This window comes from Lepisosteus oculatus, chromosome 4 (assembly GCF_040954835.1).
Source record: "Lepisosteus oculatus isolate fLepOcu1 chromosome 4, fLepOcu1.hap2, whole genome shotgun sequence".
Taxonomy (NCBI): Eukaryota; Metazoa; Chordata; class Actinopteri; order Semionotiformes; family Lepisosteidae; genus Lepisosteus; species Lepisosteus oculatus.
The window spans coordinates 19592234-19613150 of NC_090699.1; the positions used below are offsets into that span (position 1 = coordinate 19592234).

At 40.1% G+C, this 20917-nt stretch overlaps 1 protein-coding gene across 1 annotated transcript in view; it reads right to left on the bottom strand.

Moving 5' to 3' along the window:
* The window catches only part of spock2 (SPARC (osteonectin), cwcv and kazal like domains proteoglycan 2), a 49516-nt gene extending 31288 nt beyond the window's left edge, over positions 1-18228 (bottom strand). Inside the window, exon 1 of the mRNA XM_015346346.2 lies at positions 17890-18228. Within this exon, the coding sequence (XP_015201832.1) occupies positions 17890-18078 (189 nt within the window). The 5' untranslated portion in view covers positions 18079-18228. The remainder of the gene's footprint in view (positions 1-17889) is intronic.
* Positions 18229-20917: the final 2689 nt, after the last annotated feature.

Sequence of the window (20917 nt, forward strand, 5' to 3'; positions counted from 1 at the left end):
TTTCCACTGCTGCTCTAAGGTCCCTTACACATGTTGGAAGTGTGATGAAAAGAAGAAGAATGTTTATTTCATGGCATGGGGAAGACAATCCTGAGCTGGTGATGAAGCAGCTCCACCATTACAGAGGGCAGGTGTCTGCAATGCGGTGTGCGGTGGGTGGTGTACTTTGGAATCCCACCCCCCACCTGGAGGAAGAAAGCTCTTCTTTTCTTGTGAATGTGATTTTTTTTTTTCCTTCAAACAAAGGACGCTGCTTTCCTGGGATCTGCAAGCTCTCCATCAATAAAGCAAAAATTGGGGTGAGGGGTTAGAAGTACTATCACCTTGGAAAATCAAATAGCTGGAGGAGTAACTGTAGACTCTCCTTCAGCTCTACAAAGCCGAGTAATTTCAATTTCTCGAACTGCTGATTCTCCCTCTCCCCCTGCAGTGGCCTATCTCATTTCATTTGATATCAAATGGCAGCTAGCAAATAAACTGGCTAACGTGTGAACTCAGTCTTCATTCTTAGCCTGTCGTTTTTTTCCACTTGCTTGCTCGCTTTGTGAATGAAGCGAGCCTTCATTTCACGACCTCATATTAGAGCTTCCAACAGACAGCGAACGCCCGGCAGCACAAACCTACACATCCACCTCACGGAAAAAAAAAGAGAGAGCGCCGGGCTTTTCCACTGAGATTCCTATGAACGTAGCTGTAAAAAAGTCATTTAAGCTGGGAAGAAGCTGTTTCATTGTAAAAAAAATAATGTTTTTCCCCACTGTTATCTCCAGACGTTTCAGCAAGGAGATACATTCAGTTTTGGCAAGGTAGATATGCTTGCAGTGCAAGGAGTTACATCACAAAGCGAGCCTCCTACATGATTCACGCAGGATGCCTTCCAGCTGGGGTTTTCTAATTACTAGCACAGCAGCTCCTCGAAAGGGCTTCTCTTTGCCCATTCCTTTGACTTGAAGGATGGTGCCCTCGCAGACCCTTCTTCGTGTATAAATGCACACCCAGGCAGGAGAAGTGCTTGGGAAAGCTTTCAGACTGCCCAGAGTAATCCAAACCTGGGGAGGGGGGTTTAGCTAAAAAACGAACAGGAAAAAAATTCCTCAAATCAATCCAGCAGCAAAAACAGAGCACAGTAGTGGATTACCTTCTCAAGAACACAGCAGTGCAAAGGAAGAACATCACTTTCATCCAGCTCATGAAATGGAAATAAACGCACTTTTAAAGGCTGGGTGGTACAGTGAAATCTCTTTTATTTTTACAGACTTCCTTAATGTTCTTTTTTTTACTTTTGCAAATGCTAATCATTAATCAGCTCCAAGCGACTGCTACAACTCCCATACCAGCAGAGGAGAGATCAAATCAATACGGACAGGCCCTACGGAAGGTGACGCTGCCAGACCATCAACATGTCTGCAGCAGAGATTAAGGCATCACACTATGGACGGGTGCAGCTTTGACTTGTCACACTCCCCACCACGAGTACTAGACATGCATAGGGGTTTCTATTGTGTGACATTAGGACACCCAGTTCAACTCCAGCAGCTGTGTTCCATCTACTGAAGATTCCCAGTATCAGCTGGGCCAGCACACCTAACCCAGGTGTGACATAGCAATCTCTGGATTACATGAGATCTTGTCTGCACTCCACATGGGAACTTTTCTGGTGCCATATGGAACCCAGTCTCTACGAATCTGTGAATGAAATCAAGGTTTCACGAGGTTTTTGAAAAATTACAACAGACATGGAGTTTAGGACAACCAGAAGAGGACCCACAGTCCTGCTACTACCCACCACATGCACCTGACTGCATGAAAATGAGTTCCTAACACTCTGCTTGAGAAAAGGACATTGTGTCGTACTGTTCTGAATCCTTGATTTTGCACCTAGAAATCACCATGCAAGAAAGGGGATCATTCCATGTTTAGATTATATCTTCTAACATGAGTAGGCTTGAAACCGAGCAAGGCTCTAAAGCTGAATTGCAAACCTTTTGTCACACAATACTTCTAACTGAAATGACTACATACTGTACTGCAACTAAGCACAGACACTTTAACATCATGGCAAGGACTGTCATACAAATTAACCAGGCTTCCTTTCAGAACTGCTAGTATCTCTTCAGGCACTGGCAAATTCTACCGAGTTTAAAATTAGTGTGGTTCAGGACTCCTAATCCCTGTAGGCATTTACACTTTGATTCAATCTAGGACTATATTAAGAAACCTGCAATAGAGAAAATCTGATACCTTTGTTTGCACAACTCCGTGATGGTCTCAATGAGTATCCAAACTGCCAGGTAAGGTGAAGGTCACAAAACAACGACATATCTATGTAACAGGACTCGTTGTACCAAGAGAGTTGCAGAAGTGACGTCAACCCTTTCTGAAACCTAGACCGCGATAAGAGACCCAGTGTTTAGGCATGGAGGAGTTACCTGCTGTCTAATGAGTGGTGCTGGGCGTGCTCAGAGCTCACAGGCAACTCCAATTGAATTCAAGCTGGAGCAAGGGGAGTCGTCCTTGTTTCTGAATAATCATGCAAATGTCTCTTTCAGTACTGTGAGTTATACTTCATTTTACAGGAAGCATTACCATAGTTTGCATGGAACTATTCAATGTTTTCAAAAAATCTAATGTACAGAAATCAAACTTGGTCCGCTTACCTGTATTAACATCATGTTCACTCTTGAAAGTAAAGCGTCAGACACTACCAGCTCCAGTCAGAGGAAAAATCAATACCAGTAATAGTGCTTCAGAGGTGCAGATACGTTTGGTGAATTTCTTGAACAAATTAAATTGATAACCATCTTGTAGAAACTGAATTAGGCTGACTTGATGCTATGATTCAATGAATACAAGGCAGGCTGCATTTATAACTGTAAAAATCAAGTTACTAGAAACTTCACGCAGTGAAACACTGCTTTGAATACAATGCAATTAAACAGTGTTATGTGAATTCACTTCTTTGTCTAACACTGGTACCATATTAAAAACAACTTACATTTCCTAGAAAAGGTTAGGGTATAAAAGGAAATAAGACACAGGACAAACTATTCATGTAGCTCCAGTCCAATTACTTATCTTTTTAAATAATTATTACCAATGTTTAAGGGTATTTGAACAAAATAATTACTTTAAGCAGTGCTACAAGGCAAAGGGCAGTAAGTACATATCTGTGACAGGTTTCTTCTTAGCAATTGTAGTAGTAATAGTCATTTAATTTAATTTAAGTAATTTACTGTTGATTATTTTTGAAAGAGTAATGAATAAAAATACTGATATAAAAATAAAATGAATACCAACAGTATAGCTGAGCACATCAGTGCCCTGGATGGTTAAATTAAATTGATCTCATATCTGTCTGGGGAATGAACACAAATTGCCTTGCACTGCCTGCTCACGGAGGTTTTCCTTCTTCCTCTCGGTGTGCATGTAAATCCTAATGTCCTCGATAGCCTGAATACGAATTAAAACCAGTGGATGTCTCTTTGGTGCCTCACACATCTCTTGAAGTATATCAACAATAAATGAGATTCTGATGCACTCCTTCAGCTGAAGAAAAGCCATTAACCATTCCACTCGGCAGCCTGTTCCCGCTGTGGCGAGCTTTGCTTGATTAAGGTCATCTCAATATGCCTGTGTTCTGCATATCTATTACCGACCGCAATCTGGCAGATTAGCAGGGACACGAACACATTGACTAAAACATGCAAGGTACAGTAGGCCCCGCCATTCCTCATCGATCCAGCTCACGTCCCTCCCCGCATCTCCGCCCTGCTGTTGAGGTGGGAGACACCCAGAGAGGCCCGAGCAACACTGACGCGCCAGGAAACCCAGTGGTGTGTGTGTGTGTGTGGGAGGGCTGGCCTTTAATTCTACAACAATCAAGTGCAGAGGGGCTCTGAGCACATAAGGAGCAGCATTCACACCAGGGATTTACCCCCTGCATGTTAGCCGCCACACTGGCAAACACTTAACGCAGCATGAACACTTTCCCTGTTGGCAAGCCAGTGAAAAACAGAACGTTCATGCTCTCGGCTAAGGTTCTCTCCACAGGCCCTTAGGATATTTTGGAGGGAAAGAAGTGAAAAGGTCTCCGCGGGGAAAACTACAGGACTGTTTCCCTGCCTGCATCGCTCCAGCTCCAGCTGCGGCACAGATTAAGGACTGGATTACCATCTTTGCCTGTTGACCTTTAACACAACGGCCTCTATTACTTCAGCCCTCTGTTAGGATTCTAACAGCAGAGGGATAAAAATTAAGTCGTTTCCATCCTCACTTTCATTAAGATCAACGTTCTGCTTCATTGTGATACATGGAAAATCTATGGAACGTTATAAGCCAAGCAAAAGCCTTCGAGAGGGCTAATATTTTAGAATAACCTAGTATGTGGAAAAACTGAATTAGAATTAAAATTGCACCTAAATAAGAGTGGTGCTTTGCTTTTCTGTATGAGCAGATTTTCGGGATTGTGCCTCATTGTCTCGTCAGCAATGTACAACTCACATCTTTTTGCAGGGTTCCAAGAGGCCTTGCTACCTTCTTATTTGCACTGAACACCTCTCGGTTGTTATTTCTAGCTGGACTCACTGCTCATGTTACCTATTTCACCAGGGAAATTATTTCAGGTCTTTCTGCCAGGTCACATAAAGAAGCCAATTACCCTTCACGTTTGACTCTTGGGAACCTTCTCTGTACAACAGATCTGCTGCTGCCACTTCCTTCCACTGGTCTTTGGGAATCCTTGTTCTTATGGTCTCTTTCAGCAGCTCAGGTGTCAGAGGATGTCAAACACTAATCGATTCACAAACAACAACTTACACTTCCACAGAGAGACACGTAATAGGATGTGCCACAACAAAACCAAGTGAAAAAAAATGACCTCCATAATAACAAAATACCCAGGCGAGAACAATCAAATCTGAGATGCATAAGGTTTTCACTTTGCTTTGGGATATGTATGACAATATTTTAACTGCCTAGAAGATCCAAATTTGCAGGGACTCAGAGACTTTTATTAATCATCTACCAGATCAACACTGATGTTGTCATATGTTGGCTGGATGAAAGCCAAGACCATAAGCATTTCTTCTAAACATACAGTATTTGTTTTTGCTTCATACTGTATGTTTCATATGTAGGATCTACATCAGAAAACAATAACAGGCTGCTCCCAAGAGGCTGTACCAGCAAAGGCTTGTTCAGAGTCTACGTTCAGGCCTATGGCCTGGATCAGGGGTCTCCAGTCATATGACCTGGAACAGCTCATTAATGACTTATTCGAACCTGCAGCTTTATGGGGACCTGGAAAACCGGCAGAGACACTGGCCTGTCCAGGAGCATGACTGGGGACACCTAACACCAGGCAGTGACAAGTCGTGTCTTCAGCCAGCCGTAACCAGGCTTGGCCCAGCAGTGGGGCACATTTGTCTGAGCAGCCCTGGTGTTGGCTGGACTTGAGCTGGTTAGAATATCCTCATCTTGCTCTGCAATAGTGACCCATGGGATGCCAACCCTCTTAGGCCAGCAGTGTCGCCAGCAGAAGATCCATCAATCAATGATGAGTGATGAAAGTAACTGTCCGGTAGGCTCTGTGGGACTTGGAGCATGAAGACATATGCGGGAATCTGGAACATGCCGCCCACACATGAATTCAGTGCCAATCTGGCTTCTTTGAAACAATGTCTGGATGAGGACTGCTTACTGAGCTGGGTGGGTTGAAGGGCCTCAGCGTTTTGAAGAACGGCACATGCAAGCTCCAGCTGATCCTCCCTGTCCCAGGTTCAAATCACAGCCATGAAACGCAACTGATTTACAAACCGTGATTTCAAACTGGAGGGTTTAAGTAGAAAATGGACTGGAAATGTATCACCAAAACAAGCATTCTATGCACGCTCTCCGATTTAGCAGACAGAAAGTGATGTGACTCAGGGCATGACCCCTTGGTAACCTTTCAACCATTAGCCCACAGCTAATGAAATTTAGATTCAGACACTTTCCAATAGAATTAAGCCACTGAAAAGCATTGAAATGAAATGTGACCTGGTGTCACAGTATCTCAAGAGTGCCTTCAGCTGTGGTGACCTTCCACAGTACCAGAACAAGGCAGACCACCGCAGTCTGACTGGCATAGACAACATTATGACATGCAGTTATTGTTCCCACATTTTCAAGAAAAGGAACTTTCATTCTGCAGCAAGCACTCTTCCAAAGACCAGAAGATGACCAACATGCCCTCCTAGAGACCTCAGGTTTCCCTTAGATCACAGCTGGCTCATTCTGGACTGCCCGCCAAATCAGTGACCTCCAATTTGAAGTAACCTGTGCTTTTAATAAAGCAATGTAGTTTTATCCAATGTATACAGTACCAATACCTTGATACTTACCATCTAGATCTAACAAGTTACCATGCTGTAGAACCCACAGATGGTAGCGTTGATGGTCTGACCCTGGAATCTGTCTCTTTCATAAAAATTAAAATGCATCATTTTGCTATTGGTTTTGTTTTTGAGACTTAAGCTCTTAATTGAAAACCCGTGTATGAAGCATAAGTGATCTTAAAGATTTATTTGCCTTGAACCTAACATTAAAATGTAGATTTTTCAAAACTCTTGCTATTTTCATAGACTGTAACAATGATGAGAAATATGGTGAGGGCCACAAGATGCATTGCTTCCATAATTTAAAGAGACAAACACTTTCCGCTCGAATGAAGACAGGTTGCAGAGAAAGCAATCATTGGACTATAAGAGTTTTTTCATGTTTGTTAAAAGTCATATCCCAGGAGTAGGCAGTGTTGTAGCAAGCCGTCGTACAAGACCCTTCTTAATACTTAATACTCACGCAACGTAAGAGAACCTTTTGTACTGTCTGACACCAACTAAACCATATGAACTCCTTCAAAGGGCTCCTTGTGTTTGTCTGATCCACTCACACACGCGTTCTTATCCAGAAGCATCACCAAATCATATTTTTGGAAACATATGTTAGTTAATTAGGCACTTAAACAGTAATTAAATAGCAAACGCTCACACTCTGAAGTGGGTGAGACTCATGTTTTTATAACGCCCCTATTTGCACACTTTCTCAACCTGTTTTTGTCTCTGCCTCACAATCATCAGGCATTTCACCCTACTGGAACAGTTCATAACGCTCCTCTATGTCTAATTGGTATGAGATCAATTTTTTTAACTCATAATTAATAACAACAAAGGTTATTTGTGCACTAACTGCAAACCCTGCCTCTTCCTGACCCCATGGAACATGGGCTTGGCATTTTGGGTCAAAATCTTGCTTAAATTTAAAATTTAAATCTGATATAAAAAGGTTTCCACCAGGAGTACTTTCTTCGCATGGGCTGAATATATTTTTAAAGCATTAGTCACTGTATGTAACCAGTACAATTCTTTTTCCCTTCACAGGATTCGACTAGTGTAGTTTTCTCTGGGCAAGATACAGATCCTCGCTGGCGCTGGCCGTCCTCAGAGCATGTTTCTCAGCCTCGTGCCCAGCGCCTGCTCTGCCGAAGGGCTAGCTTCCTGCATTGCACACAAAGAAGTCCCAGTATCCATCATCTCATCCCAGGCATCAGGCACAAACGAGAACCAGCGAGCACAGGAAATAAAACGTCTTCCATGAGCGAAGCCTCGATGTGCTATTCATGCACCACGGACAAAAACAAAAGAACTGAGGGACCATTTTCTACGAAGGAGAAAGCAATTTTCACTCATTAAAAATTCAGCGGGTGGCAAAGCAGGAGCAGCTCCATGTGGCTCCTTCCAGACTGAGAGCTGCAGTGCACTTTAACAAGCTCCTTCTCAGAGCACTGCGAAGAGGAGACTGTCCGACTATTCTGGGTGCAGCATTTACTGTCATATATCTCAGTCTGGCACATAATGGAATCAAGTGCAAAGGTGTAATGTAAGAGTTAAGACAGTCCGTTATTACAGGGCTCTGGAAATGACCACAGCAGGCTTTTGCACTAATGCGGGAGTTTTCATGTTGTAAGAGGGGGCTATGAATTGATGATTTAAAAAAAACATGTCATCCCGCTGAGACAGTCTGTTTAGTCTTCATCGTGTGTCCTTTTTCTTTTTAATAACAGCGCGTGGCTGAACAAGGAGTTTTTTACTCCACGCACAGGCCGCTGCCAAAACTAATACTAGAGAATTTTGGAACACATTAATAATTTCTGGAGGTCATCAGTCCATATTAAATCTACGGAGTGAATTACATATAGTACTTAAAAATTAATAAATCAAAGGATGATCGAAGTATTTTTATGATTAGGAGTTGTCTAATTTTTGAAGATGGAAGATGCTGAACCACATACAATTAAGATTGCTTATTTTGAAATCTACTCTCTGGCCTCAGGCCTTATAACCAGTAATGAACAGTTCATAACTGGATGCCTGAAATGAAGCTCAGCAATCAATGCTACTTCATAAGGAAACAAGTATTCTAGGCATCCTATGCTCTTAAAGTCTGTACAGAAGCTGACACAAAACAAATATTTTATTTTGGAGTTCTCAGGACCTATTTTTTTTCTTTTTGGTATGGTTTGCTTTTTTTTTGAGGAATTGTATATATGTGTGCACTGGGAGAAAATTTAACAGACTAGGCAAAAGCACAGCACACAGTGAACAGATGGAAAAGTATGCTCAGAAGGAAATCTGGAGTGGCAGAAGGAAAAAAGAAAGATAAAATTACATGCCAGGGAGAAATGCAGCCATGAAAACCATCAGTTCTAAACCTTGCTTGACCTGAATGAATTCAAAGCAACATTATATAGCAGGTTTGATTAGTGTGTGCAGACAGACCCATATATATATATAATCACTGCGAAAGGTAGTTCTGACCATGGCTATAGCTTTATTATTTCCTAACTGATGTATATGATATTGGAAAGTCACCAAATGCCCTTCTGAAAATAAAGCAGCTGCCCAACTGATTACTTTAAAACTTTTCTCAGCTCCATAATCCTGGAATGTTCTAGGATTTAAAAAATTAATATTTGAAAACAAACTGGCTTTTTACCACAGATTAACATTTTTGTAGCAGTTTCTGAAATTTCAGCTGTAACTCACATGAAGCTCTATAAATTTGCACGTAAAAGCTTTTGATCCCCTTTTATTTAGAAATGAAAAGGTGACAAAATTCATATTGAGGATGTAGATCTGGAGTTACAGTGGGGAAAAAAAACCTCCTATGAGACATTGCTCCCCTTACCGACATGTGTGAGATATTGTGGTTGAAGAAACAGGCAACCAAGGATGGCTTTAATGGTCTCCTGAGCTCAACACATCTACACACAATGTTCAAGTATCTATGGATTGCAACAGTACATAATTCTCCACGTGAAATTTCTGAAAATGTTATTTGACCACTGAGTTGAAGTGATGACAATCTGGAAACCCATTTAAACAACAGGGGGGTTGCTGGAACAATGAGACTGAGATATCCCACCGAAGATTAGAACCCACAACCCCCAGCTCCTAGTCACTTCTACACTCCCAAAATCTGCAAATCGAAGCCCGGTACATCTTCCTCAGCCAAGTAAATCCCTCACTGGAGGACACAAAAGCATCTCTGTTGATGTGGCTCTCCACTTTCATGCAGCACCAGAACATGACATTTTTTCTATCAAAAAAGGGGCTCTCAGTCCTGGCAACCCCAACCCCCTTAACACACACACCTCTCTGGTATTGATCTACCTGAACACTCATTCAGATAAACAAACTCTTAAGAGATCTAAAACTTTAGATGTTTTAACATGTAGGACATCTGCCTTTGAACTACTGTATTCTTAAGTAACACAAAATCTCCTATCTCTGAGTGGGGGAAAAAAAAACTTACAAAGGCAAGGCTGTAACTGAGCAGCTTGCTGATTCAGTTACGGACTCATTTGAGTGAAGAACCCAGCTGCAATAAAACCAGTAGGTATGGGGGACTGGGAATTCCTGTTCAATACTATGTATTGAGAGAATGATGGAACAAAGCCAACTGCAGGATGGCAGGTCACTGATATTCCCCTAGTCCTGAAGGGTCACTGTGTTACCACCCTGGACACTTAATGACTGGATTCGTATCAACTGTTCATTTAACTGGTCTATCGTACCACTGTGTCTAGGCTGTTACTCATTGAGGACATTAATCAGGAGGACTGTAAATCCTGACAGACTGTGGCCTTCCAGGAATGAATATCGGCGACAACACGTTCCTCGGAATGAAAAGGACCTCAGTCTTGTCACTACTGCGTGCATTCTGGTTGGCATCCCTGAGGCAGAGATGAAAGGATGAACGAGGTGCAAGCTTTACAAGATATCCTCCCCCTATAATACTTCCACTGCAATGTGCAGGTTTTCCATTTAACTCAGTTTCATAAAACGGTACACCAAACAAAGCCTTAAAACACACCCTCTTAACCTTTGGATCGTCTAAATATTAAAAACAAAGACCTCCGCTATCGTGATTAGAATTAGCCCTGCCTCCTGTATGTAACACTGTCTGAAACAAGCTGAGCTCCACAGCAATTTGGATCATTGCAAGTAGGGACCAGTGAAGCAAAGTATGGTAATCAGCTTTGTTCTATTACAGTCAACAGCACCGCATCGACTGAAGCACTGTTTTAATTGTGTTGTGGGTTTCTGATCAATAAAAGCTTAAGTGGTCACTCAAAAGTAGTCACTCTACCAAATTTCCAAATGTTTTCCTATGCATACTACGATAAGCCCTAGGAGAGCTGATAATACAATTCTGCTGTGTCATTGATTGTTCGATTGCGTTCTGCTGGATGAAAAAAATACATTTACTGGCTAAATACCACATTTTAATTCTACGTCAATGGACGGTACATGCTGAATGGAAAGAAACCCATTAAACAACTATGAATGGGCTACAATAAAATACGTCATATCTAAAGTAAATTACAACAACAAAACTTTATTAGTAATCAATAGAATATTGCATATCTTCAGATGAAGCTCATAAAGAAAACAGGAAACGTCCAGACGACTGGCAACTTATGCGCCCTCAACTTACGTATTCGGAAAATAAAAAGTATTGAAAAATGCTTTATCTGAAAAATTCGCCAAGCACGCCTACAAGAGCTGGTTAATGAGCCTATACAGTCATGTTATTTACTGTTCTTATGCTTATATTTAATATATTAAATTACCATAAGAGGTTAGTAAGGCGTTTATATTAGGGTTATATGGTAAAATTTGACTACCGCGAATTTTGGCTTTACACGCTACTCAACATTTTATTTACGCACAAGTTCCGAGTCGACTCATTTCTGTTATCATTTTACTGGAGACTAATACAAAGTCTAACAAAACACTGTGCATCATCTACATGTAGTTGACAGAGCAAGACCACGCAGGTGGAGCAAGGCAAACATCAAAACCTCCACCTCCACTCACACAAAGAAGCAGAGACAGTGGGTCACGGAGGGGCTGACTGTAGGAGGAGGCTCTTTCTCAGCAGCCTTCCGTTGTAATGACAAGTAGCACATACTGTACCTGTACAGTACATGCGTTCATTTTGTGTGGAGCTCACGGAAATACAGTTCAGCTCTGGCAATCTCCGTGGGCATCTACACCACGCGGATTGCTTAAGGACAGTGAAAACAAATTGATCCAGGATGATACTCTCTTCCCAGCCCCCTGTTAATGCACTGCGGCCTTTTTTAAAACCAGAGGCAAGTAAAAGCAAGAGGAGGGGCAGGAGGTATAGCACAGCACAGATTTAATCATTGCAGATTTCGTGTTGCATCTTAAACCAAACGTCCTGGCTAATTAGGCTGTATCCCACTGAGAGCAGCTTGCTGGTTTTTAATCTATTATTAAGTTTCACTCCTAGAAATTAGAATTTTAATTGCTTTTTATCTCACTTATTCGGAAAATGGAAAAAAAAAACAATGAAACATAGCTCTTGTACTAGAGTGCTATAAACCGGTTAATAAAAATATCCAACCTTTGTAATCTTTGTAAAATTACTATTTACATGTGATTTGTCTTCAAAAGCAAGCAGCAAACCCTTTCAAGTGACACACTGACCCCTCTCCTCAAAAACATGAATTCAAACTTTTCTGCCCATAAAAGGAGGAGGAAACTAATTTGGACATAAAACAATTAAACACAAATCCTGACCATAAAGGAAAAACAATGTATTTCCTTATTTTTGCTTGTTTCACTCTATGTATGTACTCAAAGACAAAATTACTAATAGTAAAGCATTAAATAAACATGAAATATATTTGTTTCAAGACAGGCAGACCAGTAAGAGTTTTTTTTTCTTGCTCCCTATCCAAAGAGGGGAAAAATTATTGAGTAGGCAAGGAAGATAATAAAACATATTAGACTCCAGTGTTTCAATTAACTCCAATTAAGAATAATTCCTTACACTTATATTGACCTTTTCTGGACACTCCTCTTACAATTGACTTTAAAGGTAATGGGGACTCTCCTTCATGACCACCAATGTGTAGCCCCACCTGGGTGATGTGATGGCAGCCAGAGTTCAGCAGTACACTTGCCACAAATCAGCTATCAGGGAGCAGGAGAAGAGTGATGAAACCAATTCATTGGGGATTATTAGGGTTATTATTAGGATTGGTAAAGGCCAGGGGGAGCTTTGGGCAAGATAACAGAGTTATCCCCCTACTCTTTTTGAGAAACGCCCTGGGATGTATAATCCAAGAGTCAGGGCCTCTAGTTTTACTCTCATCCAAAGGACAGTGCCTTTTATACAGTATAGTGTCCCTGTCACAATACTGGGGCATTAGGACCTACACAGACCACAGGGTGAGCATTCCCTACTGGTTCCACTATCACCACTTCCAACAGCAACCTTAGCTTTTCCCAGGAGGTCTCCCATCCAGGTACCGAACCTGCTTAGCTTTAGTGGGCTGCTAGTTGTGTATTGCAGGGTGGAATAGCTGCTGGCAAATACAGAATTAGGCACCAGAATCAGCATTATCATTATGAGGGGTTAATGTATTTAAAATAATGCTATCTGCAATACTCACGGTCTATCATTATTGTATGTCACAGACATTTATACTCTAATTAAATCTAATTTACATACAAAACTGTAATTTCTGAAGTACTTAAAGCAAACAATCGTACAGCATGGCAACTACACCTCATAAATTGTAATAAGTGCTGTTCAACACATAACCCTTTTTTATATTTCTTAAATATACAGTATTAATAATGATCCAGAAAAGATTAAAATCTCATTTAAACTAGATCTGGTTTGCTTCAGCTCTGTACACCATTAATTTTCTTGCATAGCATATATCTAAACATAGCTTTGTAATGCTCTAAGATTTCCAACTAATCCTATTTGATAACAAATAGCCTAATGTTCATTCCAGATAAGATTAGATACTGGTCAGATCATGGTTTTGTTGGGGACTGTAATCTGGTTGCAGCCATGAGAAGCTGGTTCAGATAAGAAGCTGGATGAGACAAATCAGCTTTTATCATTAATCATCACTTGGCAGCTGTATTGCACAGCAATGACTTTTGTCTTTATTTTTCCCTGGAAGTAGTTTTGTAAGAAGCATGTTTGCAGTTGGTGCATATTTTCAGGTTCCGGTCACTCCAGTCGCACACAACTAGACTCCAAAATAGCTTCTTCCCGAGAGCTGTCAAGTTGGTGACGCCGCCACTCCCTCCCACCATATTATGATCTCTCCTAACGTCTTTCACAATGACTGTCCTCCTACACCACTACACACACATGTAAGCCGAAATTGTACTGTCCCCTCGATAGCCCAGTAAAACTGTACCGGTCGTAATAATATTTAATATTTATTAATTAACCATACTATTTTTGCACTGTTCCAATAATTACCTTGCACTGTTTTTGTCCTGTTATATTTTCTCTGTTTGCGGAATTTTGCACAGTTTTGATTACTTGATTACATGTTATTTATGTTATGTTATTACATGTTACTGTTATTGCTATTGTGTTACTGTCTATTGTCTTATCTTCTGTCCTATTTATATACTGCACCTGAGTGACTAATGAGAAACACTTTTCATTATACTATGCACCTGTGGAAGTTTAATGACAATAAAGTTGAATTGAATATTTTACTAATTTCCTCACAAACAGCACTCTGTAAACCCTGAGTAACATAAAATAGGGTGAACAGTGGTTTGCACTTTCACCGTGTGGAGTGAGAGCAGAACACTGACCGCCAAATGTCAGGATAATAAATACAGGAGAATAAAGAAGCTTTGTATTCCAGTGTACAGTCTCTGGTGACTCCGCCATCCATCAATAAATCGAGAGAATACTGATGCAGGGCGGCACAGAGAAATAATACACTGGCCTTTCACCTCCCCAGGTCCAGACGAGGGCTCACTCAGGCCACAAATTAAATGAGCACAGTAGCTTCAATTTGGACAGCATTCCACATCGCGGGATCATATTCTTCCAATCCCATTCCTCAAATCAAGATACTTGTACAGAAAAGACCATTTTGGTCCATTAAGGAAGTCAGCCATTGGCAACATTTGTTTAAAGTGAATTAACCCTTTTGATAGAAGGCATCTACAGTATTTAGGCCATGTGAAGGATTTTTGAAAGCCTTTGGAATGTACCAAAGGCCTCCTTCCAATATTGCAATCCATGCAATATTTTCAACGCTTTAGGACATTTTGGTTCCATGATTCACAGGACTTTCTTTTGGAACGCATTGCTCACATTACAAATGGGCATTGATTGCGTTTCTATACATCTTTTTAAAAGTTGGGAAATTTGGTTTTACCTATAATTCTAGAATATTAGGTAAGTTACCATGATCTTATTTACAATTACTATTTACCATAAATGGTATACACAGTATTAACATAGTATAGCAGTGCTTTCTGTCTGTGTCTGACACTCTCATAAATCTACATGATGGATTACATATATATTGGCAACAATCTGTAAGGAATAAAAACTGAAGGATACAGTGAAGTATACAGTGAAGGATACAGTGCAGTATACTCATTGTGGTTGGATTTTTATTATATAGACATACCATGACAGCAACAAGAGCTCACTGTGAGCTGTAACACTAAGCACGAAATACAGGAATGTGCCTGGATATTTTTTATTTTTTAAAGAATAAAAAAAAACAAAATAAATAATCATGCTGAATATAAATCATAAACACCTTCAAAATTAATTTCATATCTAACTTCTTCTGACTGGATATGCTAAGCTTGTAGAAAAGAAGTGAGGAAAAGCAGGCTTTGAAAAGAGTTCTAATTAGCTTTCTGCTTCATGAAACACTCCTGTACACATTTGCATTGTGAAATATGGTAATTGATCATCAATCTTATCTCTGTACTCCATGCTAAATGGAGAGAGGGGCAAAATAGAGCCATTGAACTGAACAGGAGGTGGATTTCATTACAATCTCCAAACACTGCGCTGTGTTGTCAAGGCAGCTCCTGTTGCCATTGCTGTTCCCCCATGAGGATTCTGGGCTCTCTTTTCTAAAACACTTCCTCCTTCTTCTTCAAAAGGTAGACCACTGAACAAACAGCACCACACCCCTGCAGAGCGTCGTATCACAGGGAGCCCTTCTCCCTCCTCAGCTGTGTCCTGATAGAGGATGCCTGGGAGTTCTGCAGGGAGCAGAATATCCAGTCTTTACCTCTCAGCTTCCAACGGAGAAGTGGCTAATGCTACCGTCTACTAATCAGGCACATCCTGCAATTTATAACTCAGCTGGACTGCAAATCCAAAGAGAGCACAACACGTTGCTGTTTTAAAATATTTTGATTGAGATACCAAAAAAAAAGTCCAGCAGCACACTCCTGAATGCCTTCTCAATGCTGCGCTGCTGTAAAACACATTTATATGCAGGACGTGGCGTGAGGCGATCAATACATATTGATCAGTGAATTCAGAACGTGCTCAAGGCCTGGTTTGAATATCAAAGTCACACATGTAAAGCTGCAAAAACCTATCCATTTATAATCCTGTTGTAATTTACACTTAATCCTTCTGTGGTTGCCATTTTCTTAATTCCCCCAACAGTTACGCAAAATGTACATCTTCAATCAACAGCTTGAGAGGTTGTTTTTTCTAAATCCCATTCAGAGAAGTTAGAATCATTAGCATGAAACATCACTGTGTGAACTTGCATGTGGGAGCCACACTTAAATCTACTGGAAAATTACAAAAGCATGCTGAATACTTTTAATGTCTATATATAACCACCCTGCATTTTCATAATAGACATATATTGTGGATGGGGTCTTAAAATACTTGTATCTTTAATTACAAATTACAACACAGATCCCATGAATATAATTCAAATGAAATACACTGGCATACCTGATTAAATAAAACCTCTTTAATGGTACTAACTAAATATCCAATCAGAGTAAACAAAACCCTTTCCTAACCTGTAATGAGTACTGAATAACTAAATTAAACCAGACTGCTACACCTGGAGCGAGTTTCCAGACGTGCTGAAGGGAATGATACTTCCTACTGGACAGGCCGTTGGTGGGAGGAAACAATGTTCAGTTTCATGCAGTATGCATCTACTTTCTAATTTAATCAATTTTCCAATACTATTTCATCAGCTTTAGTTTGAAAAAAAACATTGGGTCAAGAAATCACCAGGCTATCAGGTTTCAAAGGGTAGCGAGTAGCAGAGTAGTGGTTAAAGACTAAAGAGTTGTGGGTTCAAGTCCTGCTGTTGTAAACCTGATTAAGGCAGTAAATGCCCTGCTGTATGAACAGGCGCTCAGAAGGCCATTATTGCAAATCATAACTTAGATTATTAGACATTCATCTCAATATAATTTTGGAAAGAAAATACAAGATTTTTTTTTAAATGAAACTGGGATTAAACTACAATGTAAACTGGGGGAACACATACGCTGCTGAATGTTTTGCCTAAAATGCTGCTGTTATTACTATTACTAATATACATTTCAAGACATAGTCAGTTATAACCCTTCATACAGTATATAGAGAATATATATGCATCATCATGCCTGACCCATTCACTGGTATCCGAAATAAAGAACACACTTAATACTGGTGTCTGCCCACTTCCCATTTACTGCCAGGTTAAGCAAATTAAAACAATTATTTTCGTCAAAAAACCTTTATATGTTAAACACTTCAGATGGAAACTCCAGATTTATCCAGTTAATTGCGCAAGTGATTTTTTTAAATTAAGGATGATCACTGATTTGCTAAATGTATGTCACATTTGTGGTGGGGAAAATACGCAAAATATTTCTATCCCAGTAATGCTCTCCTTATTATATATAAAATACTTAAACCCCCTGCTTCCTGCATCTTTATTGATTCGTTTTTGGATGCTAATGCAATTTTTTTTAAATATCACAATTTTTAGAAGATCTTACCTTTAGTAAACCGATTATTGTTAAAAATACTTAATTTTAATCTAATTACTCTTGCAAATCATCCAAACTTCGGTGTTTTACGTTTTGAACAACTTTTTAACCCTCTAACATTTTCTGTACATGTCGGCTTTCTCCATTGATTACAGGTAATTCCATGCGGTGCTAAGGTCGGTAATGTGGTGCACAAATTCAAAGATGTTTCGTAACGGTGGCTTAGGCTAGCGTTTAGCTACCTGTGCAACTCCTAATAATTAAGAGCAGCGATCCAGCGTTCACTTTACAACTTAAGAAATCTATTAAGTCATCTTGGTCTAAAACGAGATAACCGAGATTCAGCTGTTGTGATATCTCTTCTATATACAGCGCATATTTAATTGCCGGTCTTTTTAATTTTTTTTATTTCCCTGTGAACCTGTCGCCTTCCACGGAAAGGCGTTTATTCCGCTATCGGTGCACTCCCACAACCGAGCTGGAATAATTTGCTTTTCAGACTCACATCTCTGAAGCGATTCCAGTGTTTGATCTTGCGGCTGTACTGAGAAATGGTGGACAGCCATTGCTCATCTTCCATGAAATTCGCCGCATTCTCTGCTTCTTTGCCACTCTTCACGTCTCCTTGCGCCGAGGACCCCACCAGCACCAAGACTGGGACCAGAAGGCGCCCCAGATCCCTCATGCCGACCATGGCTCTCCCGACCGTTCCCGCTGTAGGGAGGACGCGATTGTTTCTTGTCGCTCGCCGACTTCCCTTCCTCTCGGGGAGAGATAGATGGAGGATCTACACCGAAATGTGACCTGATTGAGATTCTCCTTACAGGCGCACAGCTAACGGGAGAGAGAGAGAGCGAGGGAGAGAGAGAGTCTGCGCCAACACGGACTGACAGGTTGTGAAAACTGTAACACTTCGATCGTTCAAATGCTCAACATTTATATATCATTTTATTTTGTAATGCAGAAAGCAGTGACATTGCTGTGCTTCCACAACAGTTTAGAGCTTTTAGCTGCCGTACCCTCGCTAATCGTAAGAGTAAAGGTAATAATATAGACCTGTGATACACCTGAGCGTTACTCTGGGCTCTAGTGGGCGCTAGAGTTAAGCTTCGCACCGGTGCGTTGTAACAGCTCGATACTCTTTCCAGACCATATAAACCGTTTGTTTTTCATTCAAACATACACCCCTTCAGAAACCTAAAACCGGCTACCCGGAAGAAAAAAAACTGACTGGCAGTGGTTTAAAATGCAAGGGAATAAAAAACTAGAAACCAGATAAGGTAACAATGTCAATGACCGGAGTGCCAGGTAAAGACCACACCTAGGACCATCGCAACAAGTTTTAAGTGTGCTAGCAACTGACGGAACACCAGCCATCAGCTCTGTTTCTTAAAAACTGTCTAAAGACTACCACCATCAAGGTTAAAGCTACTGTATGGCGTGATTAATAGATAGAGAGTAGGTGAAGAAATAAAAACAGTGGAAAGGCTAAAGCGCATCTTGGGGAAAAAAATGTTCTCCTGTGCTTTTATTGATACAGGCATTCCTCAAACATTTACAGAAAAACAAAATAATTTTCTCTCAAAGTCACTTTCTCTTGCTTTCTAAACGTGAATTTCTGAAAACATACTGGCAGATGGAAGGTATACAGTGAGACCTAAGTGGTCACCAAAACCCCAATATTTTAATTGATTACACCAACTAGCAGTCATCAGTTTTATCCATTTTTGAATACACAACACAAGTACAGGAAAACATAATTACATTTGTTCAGACCGAGAGGGGAAATACCATACCAAATGTCTAAATGTAAGTAGTCCTTTCCTGTTCAGTGACTGAGAATCCTGGATCTCACAATTATCTCATCTTTAAATAGATTTCATTAGAGACATCCAAGGATTAAAGGTTTGGAATACTTAGTGATAAACGTTTGACTTAACGTTTGACTTAACTTATGAAAGTTCCTTTTTACCCCATTACATCATACCAGGAAAGGTTCTGGACACTCAGCCTTCATCTAGCCAATTCAATTAAGGTAACACATTTCTTTCTTTAAATGCATATTGACAGCTGTGTGCATTTCACATCTCCATGTCTCCTTGTGGATCAATGTCTCCATGCCATAATATTCTTAAGGAATCGTATTCCCAGTGTGTTGTTTTTCCCTATAAATTGCCATGAACAGTCTGATATTCAATGGCTAAATCATCAGCATGTTTTAAATTCCTGAAAGCAGCAGAGATATAAATACAACATTAGCACAAATAGGTCACTGGTGAAAATGGATTATCTTTTAATTATATAGAAGTACAGTTGACTGTATGTATTATATTATTATCTTTGAATTACATAAGATAATCATCATTCTCGAACAATCACTAATCTACTTTAGCCCAAAATCCTAAATATTATGGCTGCTTTTCCAGGAGAAGTCCTTGGATTTATAGGTAGATATTGTTAGGCAGGATGCTTGGTTTCTGAAGAAGTCTGATTTCTCAAATGGCACAGCCATCACATACTGTAATGAGAACTGGAAACAGAAAACAAGCAGAAATGGAAAACCTCTGTTAATCTGCCTCACTACAAAGAACCAGCTTCCAACAGACAACTAGCCATCCACAGTATAGTTCCAAATCTGAATGATACTGTATCATATGAAGATTAGTCAAAGTACAGTGTGTTGTATACCAAATGTAAAGCCTATTAAGTACCAAATGTAAACCTTAAGGACTTCCTACCCTTTCCCAGATTTAAAACTAACAATAAAAAGCACACGATTAATTTTTATAAATTTAATGATCGTCCAGATAAGTGTTAAACTCATCTGTTTAAAATGTCAGAAAAGAACAAGACGTATTACACATGCTACACGGGCTGTAAGAATGTTTGAATTGAATCTCACTTAATTTGCAACAGCATCTGGTTTGTTAAGGCTGGTTTCTAAACCTGTATCTTAAATTTATATTCCTCCCTCTAATCTTCTTAACATTTTTGTCTAATTTATTTTTATTGCCTGGAGTTGTTTCAGGGAACGCTTAGTCTATTAAATCAAGCCCTGCGGTGCTGTAAGGCAGGGATTGTTCACAGCAAGCCTCAGAATTCCTGTATGCCTGGGCTCTGACCTGATTAACAGTGCTGTCCTCATCTTCTTTGTCTCAAACTTGCTCTCAGTTCAGGTGGATTTATTCCTGGTCATCATTGTCTAGAAGGATTTGCATGTAGTTAAGTTTAAGGTTGCTGTAATACTTGCTCTTAAAATAAATTAAATAAATTAAAAAAATATTCCAGGCAGTTTTTTTAAAGGGGTATCATTGGGCCTTGGAACTAAAAAAGGTTTAGTATGAGCCTCTATCTGTCCTATTCTGAGGAGAAAGTGTTTGTATCAGTGCTCATACACTACTGGGAATTGTTGTATTATCCCTATCATTTTCAAACACCAGGCACTCCGAGACGTATATTGTGGAAGAGTGATCTTAATTGAACCACTGGATTAACTGATGTCATCTTTTCTTTCCTGTGAATCTTTTGTCCTG